At 55.2% G+C, this 19,398-nt stretch overlaps 2 protein-coding genes across 3 annotated transcripts; both read left to right on the top strand.

Moving 5' to 3' along the window:
- Nucleotides 1–4,248: 4,248 nt before the first annotated feature.
- Nucleotides 4,249–13,035, top strand: GDF7 (growth differentiation factor 7). Of its 2 annotated transcripts, XM_072648416.1 has the most exons (4): nucleotides 4,249–4,380; nucleotides 4,576–5,275; nucleotides 8,717–9,680; nucleotides 11,990–13,035. In XM_072648416.1, the coding sequence occupies exons 2-4, from the start codon at nucleotides 4,873–4,875 to the stop codon at nucleotides 12,120–12,122; spliced, it is 1,500 nt and encodes a 499-aa protein (XP_072504517.1). In that variant the 5' UTR covers nucleotides 4,249–4,380; nucleotides 4,576–4,872; the 3' UTR covers nucleotides 12,123–13,035. The 2 variants fall into 2 exon arrangements, with proteins under 2 accessions (XP_072504517.1, XP_072504587.1); XM_072648486.1 differs by having other exon boundaries at nucleotides 8,717–13,035.
- On the top strand, nucleotides 5,872–8,710 carry LOC140530008 (uncharacterized). The gene is made up of 3 exons (XM_072649143.1): nucleotides 5,872–5,906; nucleotides 5,995–6,163; nucleotides 6,609–8,710. Exons 1-3 carry the CDS (start codon nucleotides 5,872–5,874, stop codon nucleotides 7,077–7,079), a joined length of 675 nt encoding a protein of 224 aa, XP_072505244.1. The 3' UTR covers nucleotides 7,080–8,710.
- Nucleotides 13,036–19,398: the final 6,363 nt, after the last annotated feature.

Raw genomic sequence — 19,398 nt, forward strand, 5'->3', positions numbered from 1 at the left:
TCTTGGCCACCCCAGAAGAGCTATGATGAATATTTTTGTAATATGGTTCCTTTTCCCATTTTTATTATCTCTTTGGGATACAAAGCTAATAGTAGTATTGTTGGATCAAAGGCTATTCACAGTTTTATGGCCCTCTAGGCATAGTTAGTCCAAATTGCTCTCCAAAATAGTTGGATCAGTTCACAAGTCCACCGACAGTCCAGCTGTCCCTTCTGAAATCTAGAAAAGTAGCCACACAATCAATGAAGGCCCAATTGGGAAGCAATTGGTTGATTTTCTAGGTGGTAAAGCTCATGCCAAAAATTTCACAATGAGCTCTCTCCAGCCTCTGTGAGCTGCCTCCTGCATCCCTGGTTATGTGGATAATGGAACATCCTTAGCATTATTATGTAGATACTTTTGACCTAGAAGACCCTCCTGAAAAGGTCCCCAGCACCCTTTGAGCACTGCTGCTCTAGAATGAAGGCAGGAGCCAGGTGGCATCAATAGCACTAATCTTTATCCAAGAGAAAAAGCAAATTCCTAAATATTTACCATAAAGAAGCTTCCACCAAAGGCACAATGGCATGGCCCCTTGAACCCAGCAAGAGGGATGAATCTCTTGGTCTTCTCTCTCCTAAGAGAGAGTCCTGGTATCTCTGTCCCTCTAGCACCCGTGTAACCCAACCAAAATGAGTCATTTCCTGTCTGGGAAGACGTTTTCTCTTGTGTAAGATGAGGACAATCCATCAGAGTTATAACTAGGGCTGGGCTGGGGTGCTGAGGCCCAGGATGCTGCCAGCACAGAAAGAGCAGTGATGAACATGTAAAGAAATCTTCAAAATTTAACACTTAGAGAAGAGAATGTTGAAAACTGAAAACAAATTTTGGGAAAAAAGAAAGTTCCCTGGTGGCCTGAAGTGGGCACTTTCCTGTGCCTTACAGCCTCCTCCGCCAGCTAGTGTCAGGTTGGCTTGTGGTGCTTGCCTAGGGCACAGGTAGTCTGAGCTTTGGTTCTATAGGACCACCATGGTGCTAAAGGGGTTGGGGGAAATGCCCTTTGGACTTCAGAGCTCCCCAGGCCATGATTGGGCCACATCATTCTTCAGAGGGGAGAGTCTCAGAGTGGTAGGACCTTTGCTCCCAGATCCTGGGGATCATTTGATTTTGATAAGATGAACTGTCAGGTCAAGGGGGCCACGCGGGCAGCTACCTCCAGGTGTGTCCCTTATCTCCATGACTCCTTCTTGGGGGGCAGGGAGTCTGCTCTGCTCCTGGCTTGGCCAGGGACTCTGTGGGTAGCTCAATACCAGGGACTTTCTTCCCACTGCTAAGGCAGCTGGGACTGTTCACTGAATGACTCAAAAAAGAGGCCATCCAAAAATGCAGGTTAGAAATGGGGGCAGCTGTTCTTGTGTTTCTCATCCCCTTGGGGCTAAGCTGACCTTCCTAAAGTCCCTCCTCCAGGCCCCTCTTCCTGAGGCTTGCTAGGAGAGCAGGTGCCAGCTAATCCCCTCCTCCCTCCTCCCATTGTGTTGTCTCCTCTGAGGCCAGAGCAGGCTTCAGCTCCTCAAGTCTGGACAATAACCTGCTGGGAGGGGGGTGGGATTCTACCTGCCTCAGGTCTCTTCCAGCTCTGGGCCATCCTCCCTTCAGGGGACAAACTGATCTTCCTCAAGTGCTGACTATGTCACCACTGACCCTTTTTCCAATTCAGTCTACTCCTGGGTCTGTCACCTCCAGGCTGGTTGTCATTCAAAGCCCTTTCTGGCTCTTTCCTGCCTTTGCAGTCACCTCCCATACTCTGTGATTAGCTCCTTCTGGAAGGAGACCCTTCTCCTCACTCCAGGCCCCAAGCCTGGAAGTCTCTCACTCATTGGCTTTCTTCAGGTCCTAGCTAAAATCCTGCCTCAGTTTCCCTTCAGGTGGCTAGTACATAATTGTTTGGATGTTGTCTCCCCTGTCTCCCCGCTGACCCATCTCAGGGGTTCTATAATCTCAAGAGAGTCATCAGAGGCCCACAGAAAAGAATGGGTATTAATGGCATTGGGGATGGAGGCAAGGTGGGAACAGGAGAATCTTCCAGGCCTTTTCTGCGACCAGGAAAGGCATTCCTATTTGATGGATTGACTTGACCTCAGGACCCTGCCTGGACTGGAGTCTGGGCCTGGACCAGGTCAAAGGCTGGACTGGCTCTGTCACTGAGGCAGGCAGGCACTCACAAGTACTTGGAAGCACTGGGAGTCAGACTTACCTCTAACTGGAGCCCTAACTCTAATCCTACTCCCCCCCTCCCCCTTCAGCTACAGGGCAGCCTGAACCAGGCCTTTAGACTTGTGTTCCACTCTTGTCTCAGCTCCTTGAAAATTATTGCTGCCTTTGTCACTGGAGCTGCGGGTTGTGAGCACTGGAGAGAAAAGTTTGGGTTGATCTACAAAGCCATAGAGTCACAGCATGGCAAGGGTCTTTAGAAAGAAACTAGTCCAACCTTACCTGTTAGTCCCCGGCCTCATTTTTACATATGGAGAAACTGAGGCACACAGCAAGTTCCCCGGGATACTGCCTAACAGATGTCACTTGGAAGCCAGGCACTCTGACTCCACATCCAAAGTGTCTGCTGCCTTAAAGATCTAGCCCTGAAAGGAAGGGCAGATGCCTTGGAGGGGCCTTGCTCTAAGCAAGTAGCTTAGGGTTTTAGGGAGTCGGGAGGAGTGAGGGGCTGATGACCTTAGCATGCATGCATGCATTAGCAACCCCAACAAAAAGAAAGCAGAGCCCGGGACGACACGCCCTGAAAGCCTCTGGTAGCCTGTGGACCACTGGGCCACCCGCCTGAACGTGGCAGCCTATACCTGAGGGCATTGAGGGCAGGAGGAGGTCACCAATCCCGAGGTAGCAATGTGAGGGTCTGGGCGGGTCGTGTGTGTGTGTGTGTCTGCGTGTGTGTGTGTGTCTGCGTGTGTGTGTGTGTGTGTCTGCGTGTGTGTCTGCTCCGGGCTCCGGTGGAGAAGCGGCTCCCACTCCGAGCGTTTCTCTTACATTGGATGTTTGCGTGGAGGTGGCTCCTTTCAGTAGACCAGCCCTCACCCTGTGGGAGGGAGGGGGGAGTGCGGAACCCGGGCGGGAAGTTCGTCTTTGCCCCGCCTGTTCCCGGCTCAGGACTGCGCAGGGAGCGGGGGCTGGGCGCTCTACCGAGGAGAGGGCCCCGACGGCTCCCAGGTCCTTCCCTCTTCACTGCCTCCCTGAGGTCCAGCGGGAGTCCTCCCTAGCTCCGAGCCTAACCTGGAAGCCGGACGTTCCCGCGGAGCAGCGCCCCTCCCATGCCCCCCCATGCACCCACACACTCCTGCACTCACACGTACACGTACACCGGGGCTTACAGGGCCTCGACTTCGCAGTCCCCTCCAGTGGAGAGGGACGGCAGCAGTCTGCTGGCTCCGTTAGCAGTTCCAGGAGAATGGGACCCCGCGGAGGTCCGCCTACTGCCCTCGGGCCATGGACCCGACCTTCCTATTGTTCCCTGCGACAGAGTCCGGCTCTCCGAGTGTCTGCCCCCTCGCCGCCCGCCCCGTCTGCTCTGCTCGGGGAGAGGGCGGACGGTAGTCCGGGTAGCAGAGCCCGCGCTGGCTTCGGACCTCAAATCTGGAGGCTCATGGGTTGTGGCAGGCTCAGCTGGCAGGGCTCCTGGGGGGAGAGAGGGCTTCTAGTTCACTTCTCTACGCTTACAGGTGAGAAACGGAGTCCGAACTGGAGAGGTGACGGTACCTCCCCGGAGAGCGAGCCGCCCGGGGACGGCAGCACCCCTTCCCCCGCTCCGAATCCAGGGGGCCAGTCTCGGTCCCTTCAGGATGTCGCTTCTCTGTCTCCTGTGTCCATCCTCGCGCCTTAATGATGGCCTTGCTTCTCTCTTTTCATTGGCCTTTCCTCGCTCCGGTCTCTCCTCAGTGTCTCGGTTCGCCCTCTCTGTTCCCTTCTCTGTCCCTGTTTGTCTCTCTCTGGTTCTCTCACCTTGCTCCCACATCCTCTCTCATTCCTTTCTCCTTTGCCGGACGCCGTGGGTCCGGAACGGTCTCCTCCCACTAGCCTAGACCCTCGGGTCACCTCGGCTATCGCCTCACAGACTCGTGCGTAAAAGTGCTCGGGGTTCCCAACCTAGTGCGGGAGGCGAGAGGTGCGGAGGCAAGCGGAGCGCTCCCGGAATCTCAGCGCCGGGAGGGGAGGGGCCGAACTGGACCGGTCCAAGAAGTGGGGGTGGGAGCGTGGGGGGCGGGGGTGGGCCCGCCTTTCCCTGGACAAGCCAGGCGCCAGGCAGAAGGTGCCGGAAGAGGAGTGGAGGTCGCGGCTGACACCGTGGCGCTGCCTGCTGGCGGCTGGGATGGTCGAGGCATCTGTGACTGAGGAGTGAGTAGCCCAGAGTTTGGGCAAAGGGGGGCTGCGGGGCTGGGACTGCTGGTGGGGTGGGGGCTGCTGCATCACTCGAGCTTCAGGCAGGGGGCGCAGTTCCGGGTGGAGAGGCGGGGATGTGGGGGTGGGGGGAGGCGGGGGGCCGCGGTGGCTCCGCAAACTTCCCCGATTATTAAACACTATGTTCAAAAGGCGACAGGGGAGTTCCCGGAGCCACCAAATCCCCTTCGTCACCGCGCGCGCACCGACTGCTTGCCGGGGCCGGGCAGGGCTGAGCGCAGCGCGTGGAGGAGAGGGGTGCAGAGGGCAGCGCTGAGGCCACCAGAGCGCAGCTCACTCGGAGGACCCGGGGAAGCGGACGGGGAAGCTGAGCGCCCAAGGCAGCGAGCGCCCAGCGCAGCCGAGCGCCCTGGGCAGCTGAACGCCCAGCGCTTTTGAGCGCCCAGGGCAGCAGAGCGCAGCGGCGTCGGAGGAGAAGCCGAGCCGCCGATGGACCTGGGCGTTGCCGTGGCGCTCTGCCTGTGGCTGCTGAGCGCCTGCCGCCCCCCGGACGGGCTCGAGGCGGCCGCCGTGCTGAGGGTCCGAGGGGCCGGCCAGGGGGGGAACCCAGGCGGCGGCGGCGGAGCTAGCGAGGCTGACAGCTCCCTTTCGCCGTCGGCAGTGGAGGCGGTGACCAGAGTGTCCAGGCTCAGCGCGGGCTGGACGGGCGGGAACGGCTCCTCTCAGTCTGTGGTCCCTCACCAGTTCATGCTGTCTCTTTACCGGAGCCTGTCCGCGAGGGCGCTCGCTTCCGGAGGGGCTCCGGCCCCTGCCTCTGCCATCACCTCCGCGAGCGGCAACCGACGGGCTCTAGCTGACACAGTCACCGGCTTCGCGGACCAGGCTCCCGCAGGTACCTTCGCAAGGCCGGCGGCCGCCCCCTCTCCCCGTGCCGCTTCCAGGGTCCCAGGGTCCTGCTCCTCTCGGGGGCTCTGGGTGTGAGCGCTCGCGCGTGTGTCCCCGCTGCTTCTGCGGGCCGGGTCACCGTTAACTTTGCAATCAGCAGAGCCCAGGAGCCCCGAGGTCTTCCTCTGCCCTAGCCTCGTGCTGCTCAGATACTCTGGGAGGAGTGTGCGGGTGAGTGTATGTGTGCGGCTGTGTGTGCGGCGAGTGTGTCTATGTGCGAGTGAGTGTGTCTGTGCAGAAGGACCCTAAGATTGGTTTCCCTGGGCCCAGGTAAAGGAGATATCTTCCGAATCGAGGAGGGTCGGAGCTACTCAGGCTGGATGGGCAGTGAGGTACCTCAGGCCGCCATTCCATTTGGGGTGTGTGTGTGTGTGTGTGTGTGTGTGTGTGTGTGTGTGTGTGTGTGTGTGTGTGTGTGTGTGTTGGAGCTGGGAAATCGGGGGCAGAGAGGACATCCCCCTCCCCCCAGCCCCAGCCTCCAATAGGGCAGCCGGGCTTGGGAGCAGATAGTACCGCTGCACTTCTATCCCAACTTGTCCTGGTATGGCCACCTGTCTGGTGCCAGGAGGCGGGAGATGGTATATGCCCAGTGCACTCTACTGTGTGTGCCTACAGTGTCACCTTTGCCAGGGAGTCTTTTTTAGGGGGAAAGGAAGAGGTCTGAAGGCTTTTGTATCGGGGAGACTTCGCAAGCATCTTCTGGACCCTAGGTCCGAGAGCCAGAGGCGGAAGGGCAGCTGGGGCTGGCCAGCGTTGTGCGAGGTCCCTGGGCAACGAGGAGACCCCTGAGTGGATAGGCCCCAAGTCCGTGGCCCCAGGCTCTCGTGGTCGAGAGGTCAGGAGGGGCGTGTGGGGGCTGAGGTCAGGCTAGGGGTCACCCCGACTCTAGAGGTCGCTTTTCCCGTTAGAGTGCTGATCTAAGAGCTCCTAGGTCTCTTCTCTACCTGCCTAGTCCTTTTCCATATCGACTCTTCTCTTGCTGCCCAGGCCTGGCCCCTCTTCTATAGGACTTGGCCCAATTCGGGCTTCATTGCTCTCTCTCAGATCTCCTCTGTGCCATCCCTAGGCTGCCCTCTCTGGTTGCAGAGCCGGAATCCATTTTGGGCCAGGCTGGCCAGGCGGGGGTTGTGTCAGGCCCTGATGAGGAGGGGGAGAGAGATGGGGTGCGTCTCATCTGGACTTTATTAATCTCTATTGAAGTCATTAAGACAGACAGATAGGAGAAATGTAACTAATTTCAGGCGGAAACCCCGGTAAATTTCAGTCTTAATTCCCTCCAGCCCCAAACCCTGCAGGAGAGCTGCCTGGGACCAACTTGGCTTGGTTTGTGGAGGACGAGCCCACCAGGGGCATGCTCCAGAAGCACCAACTGGGGCTCGGATGGCTCCACTGATAGGCAGGAGAAGGATCCAGCCCCAGGTTCTCGCTTCCAGCGAAAGCCCGTCCTCAGGAGGCTTCTTGGAGTCCCCTCAGGCCCCCTCCCAGCACTACTCTTCGGGGCACTGCCCTGCAAGGCTGCTTCTCGGAAGTCGACCTCCCTCTCTTGGCATAGCCGTCCTGAGAGGCCCTGCCCTCCTTCGAGCAGGCTGCTAAGTGAAACTGGGTGCCTGGTCATCTGGAGTGGGGGGGTGGGGGGAAGGGCAGGGACGACTGACCAGAAAGAGAGCCCTCAGGCCCTGCTGGGGAGGGCAGCCTATTTTTCCCACCGTGGCTGCCTGGCCCGGGACACCAAGGAAAGTCTCTGGTTTTAGTGCAAAAGTGTCCTCAGGCAAAGGCACCTGGAGAGAAAGTGTTCGGCCTCCATCGTGGCATCTCAATGCCTTTTCTCCTCTGGCCTTGGGCTTCAGGCCTCTCTTCCTTTTTTCCTGGGCCCGCCTTTCGAAATCGCAGCCTCGAGGGCCCTTTCAGAGCCGCACGTCCAAATCTTTGGTTTTTACAGTGGAAGGCGTGAGGCCCAGAGAGGGCAAGGAACTTGCCCAGGGTCACCCATGCAATCAAGGCAGAGCCACCCTGAGCCCAGGTCTCTGCTCTGCCTTTTGCAGAAATTAGCTGTTCTCTTCTGGCCAGTCTCTCCTCTTTCATCTAAGTGCTCCCTTTGCTCCCCATTCTCCTCTTGGCCTCGCCTTCCTTCTAGGGGTCTACTCTGGGAGACGGGCTGTGGGAAGGAAGGAGAGGCAGCCTCGGCTGTGACCTCGGCTCTATTTACCGCCCCCCCCCCCTTTCTTCCCCATAGGTGGCTCTGAAGGAACCTTATCCCAAGCTCTAGCACACCGGAGCTCCGGTCCCTGGGATGGGGTACTGAGCCCTGAATGCCACAATTCCAGGCAAACTTTCCGCACGGTCTCTGCCTTTCGGGACAAAATGAAACCATATGACCTCTTCAAAGAGTTCTCAGCCGTTGTTTAGAGGAATTTCCTCTAGCTCTCCCACCCCCGCCTTTTTTTCCTTCCTAGGACTCAAGGAGGGGGGGGACCCTACACAACTCTGAATAGTCTCAGTCTCCCCTTTCCACGGGAGAGAAACAGTGACCGAGATACTGTGAGAGAGATCTCAGGCTCCCCACGGGCGAGCTGTGTAGGGGCCAGAGGTTAGGGAAGGGCATCTACACCCACTCTCTTTCCCTTCCCTTCCACTGGTCAGCTTCATACCTGACAGGGCAGGGCCCAAGGGCCCATATCCTGCGGGCTCAGAGTAGGCCTTCCCGAAGTAGAGCATTTGGCTGTCCTGAGTGGGGAGAGCTCTTGCCAAGGCGTTCCCTGGGAATCCTGGCCTCCCCAGGCACATAACCTGGACCTGAGGGTGGAGTGGAACTTATCACCAGAAGCTGAGCAGTCTTTTGGTTGGGGACAAGCCTGCAGCCCCGGGCTTTTCTCCCGTGTCTCAGGGCCTAACCCCAGCGGTCCCTCCTGTTCACCCAAGCACAGCGTTCTGCCCAGTGAGCAGAGGTGGCTCAGGCAGGGTGTGGGGGATGGCTAGCAGGATTGCTCCAGCTGCCCAAAACAGCCTGGGCTTCTGAGGCTTTCAACGATTGGGTTAGTGCTGCCTGGAGCTGGGGAGAAGCAGTTTACAATTTCACTTTTTTTCTGATGCAGCGAACGGGCTGGTGGGCCTAGATGCAGGCAACAGAGGTTGCCATCCGGAGGGATGTCTGTCTTAGTTTTCCTAGCTGGTAAATTAGCGGGTGGGCCTTTTCCACCCTGAGGAGAATTTGATGGGGGGAGAACCATGAGCCCTTCTCGGTCCCGACTCTCTCTCTCTCTCTCTCTCTCTCTCTCTCTCTCTCTCTCTCTCTCTCTCTCTCTCTCTCTCTCTCTCTCTCTCTCTCTCTCTCTCTCTCTCTCTCTCTTCCCCCCGCCTCCTCACTTTCTCTCTCTTTCTTCCCTCACAGATGATGCCTCCGCCGAGACAGGCCAGCGTTTCCTCTTCGACATCTCCACCTTAGCAGACACTGACGAAGTACTGGCCGCGGAGCTTCGGATCCTGCGCCGAGCGCCGGTAGCCCAGGAAGATCAGCTGGCCAAGGAGGAAAAGGAGGCCTTGGGGGCTCAGCCCTTCGCTCTCCTCCTGCTTTCCACTTGCTCGGGTGCAGCCCACGGGCCTCGGCTGCTGACCTCTAGGCCCGCCAGCCCTCTGGCCTCGGCGCGTTGGGAAGTTTTTGACGTGGCGGACGCTGTGAGGCAGCACCGGCCCGAGCGGCCCCTTTGCCTGGTGCTGCGCGCAGTGGGCGGCTCCTCGAGCAGCCCGTTGGTCCCCAGGCTACTGGGCTTGGGTCTGCCCGGGAGCCCGCGGCCGCCGCCCAACGAGAGGGCTCTGCTTGTGGTTTTCTCGCGTGCCCACAGAAAAGAGAACCTTTTCCAGGAGCTGCGGGCCAAGGGCCGAGCCCGGGGGCAGCCGGGGGCCGCTCACTCTGCCGGGCGCAGGAAGAGGCGGACCCCAGGGGCTGGGACCGGGGTCGGTACCCGGGTGGCCGCAGGGGTTGGGGGCCCTGGCGGGGGCAGCGGGAACCCGGGCCCGGGGCGAGCCCCTGGGCGCAAGGGCCGGAGCCGTTGCAGCCGCAAACCCCTGCATGTGGATTTCAAGGAGCTGGGTTGGGACGACTGGATCATTGCTCCCCTGGACTACGAAGCTTACCATTGCGAGGGAGTGTGTGACTTCCCGCTGCGCTCGCACCTGGAGCCCACCAACCACGCCATCATCCAGACACTCATGAACTCCATGGCGCCCGAGGCCACGCCGCCCAGTTGCTGCGTGCCCGCCAAGCTCAGCCCCATCAGCATCCTGTATATCGACGCCGGCAACAACGTCGTCTACAAACAGTACGAGGACATGGTGGTGGAGACGTGCGGCTGCAGGTAGCGCGGGCGGTGCGGGAGCCCCGGAGCCTGGAGCCCAGCAGGCTCTCTCTGGGTCTCCTGCGGGCAAGGCAGGCGGGCAGGCCGGCGGTCTGGGGCCCTGGACCTCGGGACAGTGCGAAAGAAGTGAGAGGGGGTAGCTGGTCCCGCGGGCTTTGTCTCCTTGGAGCCCAGCGGCCCGAAGCCCCCAGCCCCGATGGGACGCGCACGCGAGTACACACACACGTGTACACACACACACACACACACACACACACACACACACGTACACACACACACACACACACACACACACACACACTCTCCCTAGCTCACTCCCTGCCTGGCTGCCCGCCCCGCCCGCCCTCAGACGCCCATCACGGGGTTGTGTCTGAATGCTACTGAATCTCACCTGCTTTTTTGAAGGAGAGGGACTGTAGGAGTAGGGAACCGAGGGCGTGACTCCTCAAAGTTAGTCCGATCTACCGGAGTCTGGGGCTTATGCTGACTGACCCTGGTGCCCTTGGGCCGCTGCGGGCCTCAGAAAAGCCTCCCTGTCCGGTGACGCCGCAAATGCCAAGAATAACTGAATGTTGCCAGAACCGCGCGGAGGGTCCAGGGGCCTAGATCCCGAGGCTCTAGAGGGGACGCAGAGTTTCTCCTCCCTAGGGGCTGACTGACCACCGATCTCTGCCACTATGGATGTTCCAGAGGAGCAGGCTGAAGGCCTGGGGAGTTGGGGGTGTCTTGCTCACACAACCCCGAATCCCTCGCCGCCCTGCCTTCTGATGGGTTTTTACGTTTGGAAGTAAAGAAATTGCCAGGCCTCCCTTTCCTTTTCGGGGGCTCACTTCCTCTTTGGGGGCGCAGGGAGGAACGGTTATTCCCCGCTTTCTCCGGAAACCTAGGACAGTTTAAAGAGGGCCTTGTCCTTTCTTTCCATTTCCCTTGCTGAGGGGCAGGCAGGATAGGGGGTTTTATCTGATTCGGAGGGCCAGGAGCCTCCAATCAGGTAGACCTTGGAGATGGAGTGGCTGGATGACATGGCGATCGAGGCAGGAAGAAGGCACGGGATCCAGTTTGGAAGGAGTGAGAGTAGCACGGAGGGCGCTGAGGAAACGGGGTCACTGGGCTCAGCAGCGATGTTTCACCACGCACTTCTGATGGTCCTGGGGGAGGAGGCGAAAGGACGGCGGGGCGTCCCTGCCCGGGCAAAAAGCCCTGCGATCCCGGGCTACTGACCCCAACCAATGGGCAGACAGACAGGGGAAGGGATTCCAAGTCTAGAACGTCGCTGAGATGCGGTCTCACAGGGGAAGACAGACGGGGGAAGCTCGGCAGGGGCTGTCTGGCAGCCCTTCTCCGCTTCCAGCTTGGTGGGTCTGCGCCCCTGAGATCCCGCGGTCCCGAGGAACTCGGGGTCGGTGTCGGTGCAGCTCCGAGGACGAGGTGAAAGGGAAGCAGACCTCAGGCCTCGGGAAGCTGGATTTCCAGGAAGTCAGCCAGAGGACCTTTGACTTGGACTCGGCTTTTTCCTCAGTTCCCAGTTCACTCATTCCTCCAGCTCCCCCCGCCAATCCCCCTCTAAGGAATCTGAGCTTCATTTAGCTCAGATCTAGCTTGAAAGGAGAGCTATAAAAGCACGAAAGGCCGAAACTCAATTTAAAATTGGGAAGGATGGAAGGAAGGAAGGAAGGAAGGGAGGGAGGGAGGAAGGAAGGAAGGAAGGAAGGAAGGAAGGAAAGAAGGAAGGAAGGAAAGCCCTAAACCCTAATGACTAAAGACCCATTCCTTTACGTAGATTTTAAACGGCAGGTCCCTTCCTCTCCTGTGGTGTGCTGAGAAACAAACAGCAGAGTGGACTTCCAGTCAGTCAGTTTTTGTCGCCCACAAAGACGATTCACCGTTTCTAAGGCTACAGAGGCCCGCAGGCTACAGCCGGCGCCGCAGCAGCCGGGACTCCCCGAGTGGCTAGGGCCAAACCCTGAGCTTCATGGTCCTGGGCCTTGGATTTTGGCTCCGCAAAACGCCTTGTTTCCGCAGGATAATTTAGTCCGGAGCCGAAGACGAATTCCAATAGATCTGCTCGTCTCTTCTTAAGGCATTAAAATGCCAATAGGTCTAAGCTGGGTTTAACAAGTTTCGAGGGTCAAGGAGTGGGGGAGGGGGGTCGGGGGACTCCTAAAAATTCCGCTTAAATTTCCCTGGGAGTAGATGCCCAGAAATCAAAACTAGATAAGGAGATGTTGGGAACTTCTTAGCGCCAGGGAAGTGGGCTTGTTCGGGGGAAACCTCATGATTTTACCTGAGGCTTTTTTTTTCCACGATAGAAGAAACGATGCCTTGGAGCTCTGTCGGTGTCTTGAAAAAACAGGAACAGAAAATCTGGAGGTGGCCGGTGAAGCCTTGCTCCGTGATGCCTTGAAGGCTTCTTTCCTCCGGATGGATGTAAGGGAATTGTGATAGAGCCAAGCCAATTGTCCAGAGAGCACCAGACACCCAGGTCACCCCATTTGAAGGGTTAAGGCCCTGAGCAGACCTTAGTCACAAGCTGGGTGTGGGCTTTTCCTCAGGTTCTGGCCACTCAGCCGGTGCTGCATGTGGCATCTCTGGCAGGTCGGGCCTACCCTTAAACAGACTTATAGTGGCAAGGGGCACCTGGCCCATCATGCCTGGCTGTTAATCTTCCAGTTCAACATCAGTCTGCTTCTTTGTGAAAGCCCCAGCTTGTTTGTCTGGGCAGTAACAGGGTACAGAGAGGAGGTCAGGCAGAAATGAAAGGTCAGCCCTGGGGAGGCCCGGACACTCTCCTCTGCCTTGGCACAGGGGGAGCCCGAGGTTTAGGGAGGGTCCCTGGCTGCTCTACTGGCCTGGTGGAATCTCTCCTCACACCGGGCAAAGGTGCCCGTTGACAGACATGAGAAGATGCAGGGTACTGAGTCCCAGTACAGTCAGGGGAAGGGAGAGAGAGGCACCTTTGCTTCTCCATTGAAAGCAAGCATGTTCATCCTACCTGGACATGTGTTGGAGCCATCTGGGAGGCCTTGAACACTGCAGAAAGCTCTCTTAGGCTGCTACCAAAGCTCCGTCGAGTGTCCTCAGCCTAGCTGAAGCAGGGGCCCTGGTCCAGTGCCTGCCCTCCCCCCTCCCACCACCATCTCCTCCTTGCATCAGCATCAGCCTATGGTGGCTGTCTGGCCTGAGGACTTCAGGGCGCAGCACCTGGCAGCCAGCCCTGCCTGATCCTGACCCCCATGGGGCTCTGGGTCCTGGATGCAGAGCCGGGGGACAGAATCATTGCAGTACCCACTGTCTGCCTCCCTGGCCAGGGACACTGGATTGCTCCAATTAAACTCGCTAAATTGCTTTAAATATTTCTTTTTGTGTGGATCTGTGATTTCTTTGGTATGGACTTGGACATATACCCAGTGTCACAGAAGTGACTCTCCCAAGGTCACACAACCAGAATGGGCCTAAGGCAGGGCGGGAGCTGGAGTCTTCCGCACGTACACAATGCTTTAAATGGAGGTGGGGTGGACGGTATAAAGGTGATGTTGCTTTAATCCCTGCAATCCTGTCCTTTGGGACCACAAAGTCTCTCTCTCCAGGCTGGAGGCAGAGCTTAATTCCCAATCATTGCATCCCAGTGAGAGTTGGAGGGGATGCTATAGGATAGGGTCATCCAGCCCTGCCCTAAGGCTGAGGGAAATGGGGTGGGGGGGTTTGCACAGGGTCCCTGAGGCGGCAGAGGCAGGATTCTGCTCAGTCTCTGGATTCCAGTACTTTTCTCCAAGTGTTGCCTCTGTCCAGAGTTGCTGTTTGGTTTTGTTCCTAAATTTCTTCTTCTAGCTCTGCCTTTTTGAGTTCTGAACTAGTCAAGCTCTTTTGCAAGGTCTCCACTGCTCAGGGAGGGTTTCCGCCGTTTATTCTAAGCAGCTGATTTGGATCTTTTAAAATTCCTCTCCCAGAGCTTTACTGCCCACCCTTATTTTGTCTTTTTTTTTTTTTGAATGAATGAATATCTATTTTCTTTCCCTCCCATCTCTGGGGAAAAAAAGGAAAAAACTTTGTAAAACATGCCAGTCAAGCACAGCCCATTCCCACACCGACTGCACCCAGAATACAGGTTCTTCTCATTCTGCTCTCTGAGTCCATCACCTCTCTGTTAGAAGGTAGGTAGCACATTCAGCGTTTGTTTTCTGAAATCATGGCTGGTTATTGAATTGACCAGAGGGCTTCAGTTTTTCAGAGCTGTCTTTCCCATGTCACTCTATAAATTGTTCTCTGAGTTCTGCTCTCTCCATTCTGCATCAGCTCGTACAAGACTTCCCAGGTTTCTCTAAAACCATGGTCTTCATTACTTCTAATGGAACAATATTGTTGTTCAGTTGTGTCTGACTCCCGGTGACTCCTTTTGTTTTTTTTTGGCAAAGATACTGGAGTGGTTTGCAGTTTCCTTTTTCAGCTCATTTTACAGCTGAAGAAAGGAGGCAGAGAGTAGTTAAGCAACTTGCCCAAGGTCACACAGCTAGCAAATGTCTGAAGTCAGGTGGTGAACTGCACCACCATGACCTGTTCAGCCTTTCCCCAAGAGGTGGGCACTCCCTTAGAGCTGCTATAAATATTTTTGTACACATGGATCTTTTTTCTCTTTAATTTCTTTGAGTTACAGACCTACCAGAAGTAACCCTGGCCCAAAGGCTCCACACAGTTCAGTGACTTTTACAGTTCCACCAACAATGCATGAGTGTGCCTATTTTCCAGCAGTCCAGGACTTATCCGTATCCTTTTTTGGTCAACTTTGCCAACATGATTAGTGTGAGACAGAACCTCAGAGTTGTTTTACTGGGCATTTCCGAATGAATGAACAAACAGCACTTACTAAGCATTGTGGTGGTGGTGGTGTTTCACCTCACTTTCTAATTCATAATTTTCATTGGATTTACAGTTCCTGTTTCTTTTTAACCATTTTTTAAATTCTTTGTTGTTTTTTTCTGTGAGTTTTTTAAATGATAAATTTCTTCCTTCCCCTTTTGGCTTGTATCATTCTTTAACTTAGCTGACTGATTATATTTCTTGTTATTTTGAAGTGAAGGAGGCAAGCTTGGCTTAACTGGGAGCTCTTGCCCTTCCGTCTTAGAACTTCCCAGGTGCTGATAGCCACCCATATGTAAGAATTAGACCTAAAACCATGTGAGATTGTTCATCCAACCTAGACTCCTACTAATAATTACTCACATAATCAACAAGTATCTACTAAAAGTGTCTGGCACTGTGCCGAGTGCAGGGAGATGAAGAAGTCCCTGCCTTCAAGGAGCTCCTATTCTAACGGTGGAGACAACAGATAAGGTAGAGAGAGAAGAAGTTGGAGAACCTCAGAGGGAAGGGAGGGACTGGGCGGGGACAGGGAGATGGAGAAGGAGGAGTGGAAACCTAATCTTGAAGGAAGACCAGGAGGGAGAGGTGAGAGAGAGAACAGCCAGTGAAAATTCCTCAGCCAGAAGATGGAGTAGAGTGTCCCATGGATGGCAAGGAGTCCAGTCATTGGATGAGGTGCCAAAGACAAGACAAACTGTCCTGGGCTTCTCAGTCTAGAATGAGCATCTGGCTCTGCTTCTCATTTGACAGAGGAGGAAACCAAGGCTCGGTGACCTGCCCCAGGGTTACTCAGGCAGGAAGTGTCAAAGGTGGGGTTTGAACCCCAGGCCTCTGGTCCCCCAGTCAGAGCTGTTAGACTTGACTTGATTGCTATGGAAAAGAGGAGGAAAAGCAGGCTCCCTTCCCTGCTCCATCATGAACCACCACAATCCCAAGATGATTGAGGAGGAAAACCTTGGAATAAGCATGTCTGACACGCCCTGAAGCCCTTGATGCAGGTAGAAGCCCCCTGGGCTCCCTCCCCCAACCTGCCCTCCCATGAATAGGTTGGGTCCTGGGAGGGCACTCTCAGACATTGGAGGATTCTGGTGCTGCCATGAGCCCCCACCAGTGAACTTCCCATTGATCACAAGCCAGATTTTAGTGACCTAGAAAAGGTATTTCCACATCGAGGAACTGCTTGATATAGTGTGTAGAGAGCTACCTTAGAGCCAGGAAGACCTGGGTTTAACTTCCTCCCACCACCACCACCAGTGCTTTAGGAAACTGTCTAAGACTACGTATAGCAGAGGGAGTTTCCTGAACCAGAGTCCCCCATGCCAGCATCATCAGGGCCAGTCTGCATCCCTACTTATTAAGCAAGAACAAAAATCAGATTAATTTCCTCAGGGATGTTCAGGCCTGTCGATCTTGCCAGTTCTAAAAGGGGGGGGAGGGGAATTGTATAGAGGAAAACTGTACTCCTCAAAATTGGGGTGAACCAGGGGTTCGAGGGATTCAAGGGATCAGGCCAGCAGGCAGTTGACAGCGTAGACATGGTTTTTATTTATTTATTATCTTTCCACCTATTCAGTTATTTATCTGTTTATCTATATATTTGCCTTTGGGGAGGGAACAGGAAGAGAGAGCTTAATAAATGATTGTTCAATGAATGATCAGCCGTCAGTGGAGAGGAGATGTTCAGCTTAGTCCCAGTTTGGCTTCTTTTTCCCTGGATTGGAGGGACTCCATGGGGCATTTCTTGGGGAAGGTCTGTAGCCAGTCCTTCATACAACAGAGGTCAGAGTTTGTGAAAAAAAAATGAGTGTAGATAGCAAAGCACTATCAACAGCTTCCAGGCACTGTACCCTCCTGTAGCTAGATGTGGAAGTATCGGGGCATGCTTCCCAGAAAAGGGTGAGGGGCAGGGGCAGGTGAGTTGGTAGCTCAGGGCTTTTTATGTTTGGGAAAGGCTGGCACTGGCCACTCCCAGTACACATGGATGCTAGGGGCATCTCTGGGACCCTCAAAGCAGCTGTTGAACAATGAACTCCTGTAGAGCAGCCTTCTCAGTGACTTGGGGTCCATCCTGGGGGATGTGGCTGTGGTGGCCAGGTTTTGGGCTGTTGTGCCCCCTGGCTGTTAAGGAGTGAGGGAGGGGTCGAGGAGGGCACATATTAAGAGTGTGGAGGGGAACTGGGGGATGGGAGTGAGGGAAGCTGGGGGTGAGGGAATCCTGGGGTGGGGGGAGTCAGATGTTAGAGAACTGGGGGTAGGGAACTCTCCTGGCTTTCTTGTAAGAGGATCAGTGGCCAGCTGATGAGCTCCTCCACTCCAGGGGAGGTGGGTCTTCCTGGCAGTTGACCATATCTAGTTTCAGCATCCATAGGCAAACAGCTGCCCAGGAAGGAGCTTACCCTGGCTCCTCTTTTTCGGCCTAAGTCTGGCTTCTGGGAGCATTTGGAATTTGCATTAACAACACACAGGGAAACTGGAAAAGGGCAGAGGAAATGTTTTGGCTGCTTTTGGGTCTCTGGTCTTTCCAGAAGGCTTCAAAAAGGGTCACTCTCTGGTTGTGGTTGTCAATCTAGGGACCCCAGAGGCTTCTACACTCTTACTGTACAGAAGAGAAAACTGAGGCCCTAGGAACTGAGGTGATTTGCTCAAGAACACACAGGTGTCTGAGGCAGGATTTGAACCCAAGTTCTTTGATGCCACAGACACCATGGCCTACTATACCCCTTGTGCCTCTACCATGCTGTTCTGTTGGAGAAAGCTCAATTCTCCTTTTTGCTGATAGGGGTTTTCTCTGGATGGAAAACCTTAGACCTACATGTACAACTCAGAAGAGAGGAGAAAGAGAGACAGAGGGAAAGGAGGGGAGAGAGAAGCAGAGACAGAAAGACAGAGAAGGAAAGATTCCCCTGGAAGGGGAGGAGGGCTCATTCCCAATGGCAAAGAAACCATAAGCACTAGTACTTAGGAAGCAACAGCTGCATGCAGGCTCCACTCTGGGGGAGAGACAAAGTCCAAAGAAGACTCTGCCCTTGAGAAGCTTTGAACATAGTTGGGGAATAAGATAGAAGCAGATAACACAGGGAAGATAAGGAGAGAAATAGAAACTCAGTGACATGAGATTCCCTTTCACTGACTGAGCAATCAGGGAAGGCTTCCTGGAAGACAGGCCATTTGGTTGGGGCCTCACACTAATCCAGGGCACTGAGGATCCAGGGTCCTATGAACTGGCAGGAGCACATTGAGGAGGATATGAGGCTGGCCCTGCTTTCTCTGGTCACCCTGGATGCTGGCTCATGACTAACCTCCTGTCCATCTGGCTCTGGGCTAGTTCTGAGGGAGCTCAAAGCCTCTCTAGGCTACAAAAGGACTGGGTGGTCACAGCTCTGGGGCCTGAGCCTGGATCTATCTTGGGGCCTTTCCTTGGAAAACCCTCGGTGGCAGCATAGGAGAACCCTCACATGGGAGATAACCTAGTGCACTTTCCAGATATTAAAATCAGGAGGTATATGGAACACTCCCCTAAAGGCTAATGCCTGTCTGAGGGAAAACTGCATTGGAGCTGGCAATTCTGTGGAGATTTGAGGGAAGGGTTGTCTCATCTCTCTTGGAATCCTCCAATCTAGCTCAGCTCAATGGAGGCAGGAACTAGGGAGCCCAAGGCCCACAAGGGGCTTCCTGGGGCTGAGGAGGTTTGTTCCTCTTCTCAGATCCCCTTCTCAGCCCCTCAGAAGGAGGGCAGCCTGGCCAGAGGGCTGTTTGTCTCCTGTCAGGCACCTTCACACACCCATGGGCTAGCTGTCTGAGGCCAGTCACAGGTAGACAAAGAGGGACCCAGACTCCATGGGCTGAGGAGGGTGGAGAGGGTTGCTCCTTGTCCTTGGCTTGTTCTGGCCAAGGGAGGCAGAGGACAGTCTGCAGCCTGGCTGCCATAGCTTGGGGTTCTCAGTGTGCCTGAACCTCTGTACTGGGCACCAAGTCAGTCCTCTCTGTCTGACAGCCAGTCAGATGGCCCATGTCACCAAAAACTACTGTCTGCAGGGCCCCTATCAACGGCCCAGGCCAGGTGTTTAATCCCCGATTAAGAGGCAGCTGGGCTTAGAGAAAGTTGTGAGTTCAAATCTAGACTCAGACACTTTGTAGCTGGGTGATTCAAGTTAAGTCACTTAACCTGTTTGCTTCAGTTTCCTCAGTTGTAAAATGAGCATCTACCCACCAGGGTGGCCATCAGGATCAACTGAGATTTGTAAAGTGCTTAGCACAGTTCCAGGCACATAGTATGTACTTGATAAATGCCTCTTCCCTTCCTTCTCTCTGATCCTGATTTTATGAGGCTGATAGTTGCAAACATCTTTGGGGGCTGCCCCGTGACTAGGGAGGGGGCCAGGCTGCAGGAGAGTCACCAGTGTTTTCCTTCCCTCCTCAGTGATGTCTTAGTGCTCCTGCCCTTATTCCAGGAAACATCAGTATGGACATTGAACCGCCTCAGTCCTCAATTCATTCATTTCCCATATAAGCGTGTCCTCCACCCCACCTCAGCCACCCACAGAACCCACGGGGGCTCCCCTTCCATGTCCATGGACTCTGAAAAGCCCTAATAATCTGTAAGGTCATCAGTGCTGAGGCCCAAGATCTTAATAAGATCATAGTTCTCATCATTTGCTTTTCCTAATCTTGTTCATCAACACCAGAGTAGGTACTTAATAGATGTTTATTTTCTTCTTTCTCCCTCCCTTCTTTCCTCCCTCCCTCCCTCATTCCTTTTCTCCCTTTCTCCCTCCTTTCCTCCCATCCTCCCTCCCTTCCTCCTTCCTTTCCTTTCTCCTTCCTTCCTTCCTTCCTTCCTTCCTTCCTTCCTTCCTTCCTT

Source organism: Notamacropus eugenii, chromosome 1 (assembly GCF_028372415.1).
Source record: "Notamacropus eugenii isolate mMacEug1 chromosome 1, mMacEug1.pri_v2, whole genome shotgun sequence".
Taxonomy (NCBI): Eukaryota; Metazoa; Chordata; class Mammalia; order Diprotodontia; family Macropodidae; genus Notamacropus; species Notamacropus eugenii.

Coding starts and splice junctions, on each gene's coding strand:
- GDF7 (XM_072648416.1), top strand. CDS start 4,873: ATGGACCTGGGCGTTGCCGTGGCGCTCTGCCTGTGGCTGCTGAGCGCC. Junction 5,276..8,716: donor CGCGGACCAGGCTCCCGCAG/GTACCTTCGCAA, acceptor CTTCCCTCACAG/ATGATGCCTCCGCCGAGACA. Junction 9,681..11,989: donor GTGGAGACGTGCGGCTGCAG/GTAGCGCGGGCG, acceptor TTTCCACGATAG/AAGAAACGATGCCTTGGAGC.
- LOC140530008 (XM_072649143.1), top strand. CDS start 5,872: ATGGCCACCTGTCTGGTGCCAGGAGGCGGGAGATG. Junction 5,907..5,994: donor GTGCCAGGAGGCGGGAGATG/GTATATGCCCAG, acceptor AGAGGTCTGAAG/GCTTTTGTATCGGGGAGACT. Junction 6,164..6,608: donor CAGGCTCTCGTGGTCGAGAG/GTCAGGAGGGGC, acceptor AATTCCCTCCAG/CCCCAAACCCTGCAGGAGAG.